The 7240-nt window shown below is 35.3% G+C and overlaps 1 protein-coding gene across 1 annotated transcript; it reads right to left on the reverse strand.

Annotated features, from left to right (window-relative positions):
* Positions 1-2204: 2204 nt before the first annotated feature.
* LOC141689778 (cytochrome P450 CYP72A219-like) lies at positions 2205-5612 on the reverse strand. Its single transcript, XM_074494168.1, has 5 exons — positions 5218-5612; positions 4082-4302; positions 3378-3622; positions 2902-3286; positions 2205-2703 (listed from the first exon to the last, which is right to left on the reverse strand). Exons 1-5 carry the CDS (start codon positions 5501-5503, stop codon positions 2278-2280), a joined length of 1563 nt encoding a protein of 520 aa, XP_074350269.1. The 5' UTR covers positions 5504-5612; the 3' UTR covers positions 2205-2277.
* Between the last annotated feature and the right edge of the window lie 1628 nt (positions 5613-7240).

Raw genomic sequence — 7240 nt, forward strand, 5'->3', positions numbered from 1 at the left:
TTTGACGACCTCCGTGGAGATTGTATACAGCTTACCGCTTCTTGAAGCATCATGCGGTGTTCTATAACCTGGAACGCGGCCTGTAGGGTTTTCGGCCTTTTTTCAAAGATCTCTTCTAAAAGGAGGCCATGCCTGGACTTATCGATGCCCGCTGTCAGGAAATTGACTGCCATCTGTTCTATTAAGTCTGGAATTTCTGCTATCTCTTCTCTAAACCGGGTTAGAAAACTCCTGAGACTTTCGCCGGAAGCGTTGATGCATTGTCATCAGGATGCAGTAACTTTGATTCCTTTGTAGTTGCTGGAAAAATCGGGCTTGAAACTTGCTTTTCAGAGTTGTCCACGAGTCGATTGACCGAGGTGGCAAGTTACTGTACCATCGGAGAGCCGTGCCTTGAAGGCAAGTGGAGAAGAACTGACATCTAGCGATCTCCGAGTGGCCGAAGAAAGCCATGCGACCATCAAATGTATTTAGAAATGCTAACGGGTCCGAGGATCCGTCGAAATGATCGAGAGCAGGCGTTTTCAGCGTCCTGTCGATGCGCGCCTTCTCAAGCACTAATGATAGGGGGCTCTCGGAAACGGTTTCAAACCCTGCCTGATTTCTCATCAAGGTACGCATCTGGGCGATTTCCTCCTGCATTTTAGCGAACTCCTCGTGAGATATAGATTCTGTGGATTCTGTCTGATGTGAGACATCGGCAGATGACACTGTCCTCTGTCGACGTTCGCGAGGTTGCGAATATGTCGACTCCGCCGACGGTTCATATTCATACTCCGCATCATCCTCGTCATAAAATTCATCGTCTTGTCCATCATTTTGAATTGTAGTTTTGTTGGAGCTCTCGACGGAGACGGTGAATCTCGCGTTTTCGCTCAAGTTTAGCCTGCAATCTCTGAGCTTCGCGCTCTAGAAACTCGAGTTCTTCATCTGAATCAAGCGAATCTTCTGGATTTTCTTGGTTTTGGGCTTTTAGCCTTTCTTTCTTTTCCAAATGCAGCCGAACGTCGCTCGAGAGAACTTTTTTTCCTTTAGATGTTTGAATTTCGGCTTCAATGCCGGTTGTTTAGGAAGCTCGCGATCGCCGTGGGTCGAGGGGTCGGCGGCAACTTCTGCCGTCAACTCCTTTACCTGAGTCGGTCCGGCGGTTCCCGGATCAAGCTCCTCTACAATCATCTTCTGGTTGGATCTTGTTAAAGCAAAGCTCCTTCTAGCGCCAAATGATGTGCCAATAATATTATTATTATTAGACTATAGTTTTAGGAGATGATCTTCTTTGCTTAATTAGCCAACCCCCTCAAATGAGATTGTTGTCTTTTATTTATACTAAGTCCCAAATGGGCTCAGAAACCTTACAATGTGGCCTTCTTGGGCTTTACATAATGTATTGTAATTATTCTAACTATAATTCCTTTGGGCCGTCTTGTCCTGATCCAACATATACTAAGAATCTTACCCACCAACAATTTTACTGCTATAGCTTCTGTATTTGGTGATATAATCGTGAATGAAGGAAATTTATTCTCATTGGAGAAATGCCGATTACAAGGACCGGACCATGAGGAGAAGTATGACCATTCCTCTGTTTTGATAAGATCCTCTCCCATACACTTTACGTATTGCAAAAAGCAATTCACCCTGTCTTTATAATTACTCTTTTTAACCATCATAGGATTTTCAAGATATGTTTACCATCTCATCTGAGGGAAGGGTATTCAAAGATATCCCCAGAAATTAGATAATAAAACTTAAATTCCCAAAAAACAAAAACCTACTCCAAGTCGCCCGAGAAATCCTTTGACTTGACACAAATCATAATTATCAAAATATATAGTTAAAAGCTATTTTGATTTATGCTATAAGTTTAAAATAAACAATTACTATATGTCATCATATTATTAGAAGACCCAAGTTTACAAAAAAAAAATGTCAGGCTAGTTTCTTACGCAAATTATGTTTTTTTTCTGAAACCATACGTAAATTATGTTTTTGAAATTTCATTTGAGGTTTTTCATAATTTTTTGTTAAAATAATATTTTTTTAGAATTTTTCGACTATATTGAATATTTTTTGTCATAATTTAGAAATATTATGCCACATAGTTTGAAGTTTTTGGCAATAGTAGATAACGATTGTAGTATATTTGAAAATCAACGGGATGAAAACAAAAAATAATAACCCAAACACAGGAAAAAACATGACAGTGCACAACAAAATGCTGGTACCCCGGGCACCCATGTAATCAAACATCAATAATCCGTACATATTTAAGTTTTTCTACAGAGCTTTAAGAATCAAGTTTGCACCATACTGGGGTTGAAGGGTTAATACTGCGTAAGGAGCATGTGTATAGGATGGCGAGAGCACAAAAGAAAAGCGTTGTAAAATCATAGATATTGCCATTTTTGCTTCTAGCATTGCAAAATTTTGTCCAATGCATATCCGGGGTCCTGAGCTGAATGGAAAATATACCGGTTTTCCTTTTGTTGCTTTGAACACGCCGTCAGAGAATCTCCCAGGGTTAAATTCCTTTGCATCATCACCCCAAATCTCTTTGTCATGGTGCAGTAGGATGACAGGTAGATGCAGTAACACTCCAGCCGGAAGGGAAATTTCCCCTAATTTAATATCTTCAAAAATAGCTCTAGTGAGTACAACTCCAGGTGGATATAATCTTAGAATTTCGAGCAAAATCATATTGACCTGCACAATATAAAAATTCAAAGATCTGTGCCGGTATAATATAACATATTCAACACCCAAAGTTTTGCAATTTAAATAGTTAAGAAAAAAACAGAGTTAGTACTTTATGCTTGACCCTTTACCAAGTCCCAAGTTTGTACTTTTAAGTTATGAACTTCCATCATAACCTTTTTACCAAGGGCATATAAAAGAACTTACAACTTTAAGGTGATTTAACCCATTGAGATCCGGTTTATTGCTTCCAAAGGCCTGCAGAACTTCTTCTCTAGCACGCTCTTGCCAATATGAATGCTGACTCAATAAAATCATAGTCCAAACAAGAAGATTTGACGTTGTCTCTTGTCCAGCAAAATAGAATAGCTTACACTCTTCGATAACATCATCAACACTCATTCCATGTCTCATATTTCTGTTTTCTTTAATTTCTGAGGAGTTTGAATCCAATAATATACCTAACAAGTCATCATAAATACACTCCCCTGCTTGCATTGCCTTCAAACGCTTGTTAATGATAGTCTTTAGTGCAGATCTCGTTTCATTGTCTATCTCCTTCATCCTTCTAATTCTTTTGGTTGGCAAATATCTACGATACCAAGTTTTAAAAAATCAATGCAAGTAAATACCAAAATATTTTAGACTTCTTACAAAAACAGAATAAAGAACGATATAAAAACCTCATTCCTGGGAGGTATAATGTTTGTGCAGCTTGCATCACTAGCTCTGATTGTTCTTTCTGTAGTTGAAATATCTTTCTACCTTCGGCATAGCTACTTCCAAAAGCTGTGCGTGATATGACATCACTAGTTAGGGTTTCTAAATATGGCCATACATCCAACTCACATTTCCCCTCTGTAGAAAGCATCTCCGCCCATTTGCTCATGATTTCACTAGAACTCAGATACATGGCTGGCAGCATATCCTGTTTATAAACATCAGAAGAAAGAAATAGAATAGTTGTTAATACCGTAAAGCAACCACTGTCAAATTATCTACTTGGTTTGGCGCCTAGCATGAATTACATAATCTTACTGAAATTAGTAATACTGCAACCATGTTACATTTGCTACTGACTCTGCAATGCTCTATTTCATGTTGCACTGAACTAAAAGCCTCTTATTTTAGCTGAGTATGTGCACTTGGTTATTAAGGAAATTAATCAGGCGCAACCACCTACTAATAAAATAACAGCAATTTTGTAGTAATAAAAAAAAGGTATATCTGCCAAATTGTGAACAAAAGCAATATGAACTTGATTTTTAATTAGCACAATTCTAAAATTTAGAACAATACTCCTAACCAGGTGTTCCATATAAAATGTAACTTTGCTAATTCAATGATACACTATCTGAGTTTTGTGGAGAAATTAATATGGGATGACCTTTAACTTTTCAGAACGGAAAGCAGGATTCATAATTTTCCGGTGTTGGGCCCATTTATCACCCTCAGCACTTAGAAGTCCATTTGCGATTAACTTTGTCAAAGGGTTGCCTCCCCTGGGCTTCTGGAAATTATTAATCTTATTCAAGACCTCTTTTATAAGGTCAGGGTCTGTGATATAGACTAATGGTTTTGGTCCCAACCACAAAAATGACTTCTTCCCTGCAAGAAAGTATAATATGGTGTTGTTAAAGGCATTTGGAAACAACATAAAATATTAAAATATGTAGGAATAAACAGGTAAAGGAATTTGAATGCAATGTTTAGATGAAGAAGCGTTTATGATTTTTGAATTGAGCTTGAGGAATTTAATCATGCCTAAAGTTTCATCCACACCTTACGATATGTGGTAGAAAACTAACAACGTAAACTGCCAAACAAACAATAACATAAATATATTTAAATATATTGGGGGTGGGAGGACCCAGAAACCCTCTTATGGATGATACCACTAAAAAATCTAAAAATGTGGAAGACCTCGACATGATCTTATGATATTTAACGCTCTCCGCAATTGTACGATACAAACTTAGAACAAACATAAAATTATAATCTGATACCAAACTTAATTTATCCAAACAACATAGGAATTGTACAATTAAAGGATTATGGAGTAATAATTAGGGTTAAATATCAAATTGGGCATTAAATAAACTAGCATATCTCAAATTCACCACCGACAAATTTGACATCTCATTTAAAACACTTTAAAAGGCATAGATCTCGTCCATCACCACTCAGTCCTCATTATTAGACAAATGATCGACATAAACATTTATTCTACGAAGACTTGCAGACAAATTAACCAAATTCATAACTGGAGTATCATCCCAAAGACGCCTAATGCCTTCTTTAAAAGTACGTCCATCATTTTTAAAGTGTTTATGCTGTTTAAAGTGTTTTAAATGAGACTGCAAATTTTTAGGTGGTGAATTTGAAATATGCAAGTTTATTTACCGGCCAATTTAATATTTAACCCGTAATAATTAGGGATAATATTTTACCGATATAATGTTTGGATTGGATATATGTGGTGCAGAGACACAAAAGAAAAATAAAAGTGAAGAAATGAGTTACCGTGTTGACTAATAGCAGTAAAAATGGTGGGAGCAGCACGAGGTAGAAAATCATCAGAAAGATTGATGGGTTTGAATCTGGCTTGTTTCTTAGCAGCAGCAAGTTGTTTGATGTCTCCATACAAAAGGCTGTAAGAGTTACCTTTGAAACCTTGAGATCTCAGAATCTTCTCCAGTTTCTTGGGTTTAAACCAAACCCATTCCAATATTCTCCACGCTGTCAACACCACAACTCCCGCACACAAGCTTCCTATAATCATCTTGTAATAATAAATGTCTAACTCCATAACTGCCACAAAGCTAGTTGGAGCGTAAGTAAGATGCTTTTGTAATGGTCAACAGAGTTCTGTGAGTCACTTATATAAGATACTTCATATCTTTTTCCGTTTTTGCAGGCCCCCGCCATACATTATTATTTTTTTTGGCTACAATTTGCTTCATAATTAATCTTAAAATTTACATTTTCTTTCATTAAATAAGATTCAGCGATACTAGTTTATAAGCGTGCGATACATGAATTATTTTTATTATTATGTAATTTTTTTAAAATTTATTTTGAATTGAATTTAAGGTATGAAATTTGTTCATATCTTATTATTTTATTTTAACCCGTATAAATGTATATATATTATTTTGTTTAAGGTGGTCTATTTAACTTTTTATTTTAATTTAATTTAATTTTGTATAAATTGTATAAATATTTTTTTATCCTGAATGCATGTTTTAGCACGGATTGAATATTATTTTACTTTAGTCGGAATGAGTAGTATATATTATTTTGTTTTACCCGATTGCATTATATCGACCAACGAATTACTTTTCATTTTGAATTTTGTTTTAGCTCGGTTAATAGTATAATTTTTAACTACTTCAATAATATTTTAATTTTATTTTATACCGACGGAGCAAATCCAACTAAAGATATTTAAATTTTTTGTGTTTTTTATTTTAGCGAGGATCAATGATATACTTTTATTTGAGACTGGACAAGTAGTGTATTGAATCACCAAAATTTTGTTGCCTTTCTTTTTTTAATCGATCTATATATTGCTGACAGGTAATCCCATAATCCGGACTAAGAGGAGTTATTTCTGCTTCTTTTTTGGACCTGGGCATCAACAATTAATACAAGAAAAATAAGAAAAATAGTGAAATAAGCCTCAATTGGAAGTAAACTCCCAATGAGACAATGGAAACAATCTAAAATAATTAAACTAAAATCTATAGAAACTAGTCGTCTCCCCGGCAGCGGCGCTAAAAACTTGATGTATAAAATTATATCTAACCGCAAGCGCACTGTGTCTATTGCTAGTACAAAGTGGCAAGTGAAGGTCGTATTCACAAGGAGACTAAGTTTTAAGAATTTCAATTTAACTGTTATTAATTATTTCCGAGAGAAGAACGAATGTTGAAGGTTTTTAACTAGCTTACTAATGCAAATTAAATATGTTTTTAAATCAATTAACTAAAGGTCTAGGACGATGCAGGTTCACCATGTTTACACCAAGTAAATCATAAAAGTATAGCAATTCTGTGAGTCAAGTAATTAAAGTAAAAGTTAATCTTTCCCAAGCATTAACACCTTCAAGAATCCAGTGATGCTCCCGCTCTCACTTTCAATTCTGTTATCTTATGTGTACCTCTAGTGAGTAAAATCTCTTGATTTATTACCTCTATTGCATACAGATAATCTATGATATTGGCCAATTACACAGATTAAGTACTAAAGCATATCGACTAGAATTACTTTTTACCCATTAAACAACTAATCAAATTAAAGCATATTCATGGTGCAAACATGGCTTCCCTTTGCGTTCTAGAATTAAACTACTCACTCATGCTAGATGTAAAAGCAATAAACATAATGTTGAAAGCCATGCAAAATATATACTAATGAAAACAAGAGAATAAGAAATACCTTGAACTTTATACTAATGGAAAATAATGAATCCCAACTAAAACAAGTGTATCCGATGAAAGAGATGAAGAAAACCCTAGTTCTCTGTGTATATATGAACGTACGT

Source organism: Apium graveolens, chromosome 10 (assembly GCF_009905375.1).
Source record: "Apium graveolens cultivar Ventura chromosome 10, ASM990537v1, whole genome shotgun sequence".
NCBI lineage: Eukaryota > Viridiplantae > Streptophyta > Magnoliopsida > Apiales > Apiaceae > Apium > Apium graveolens.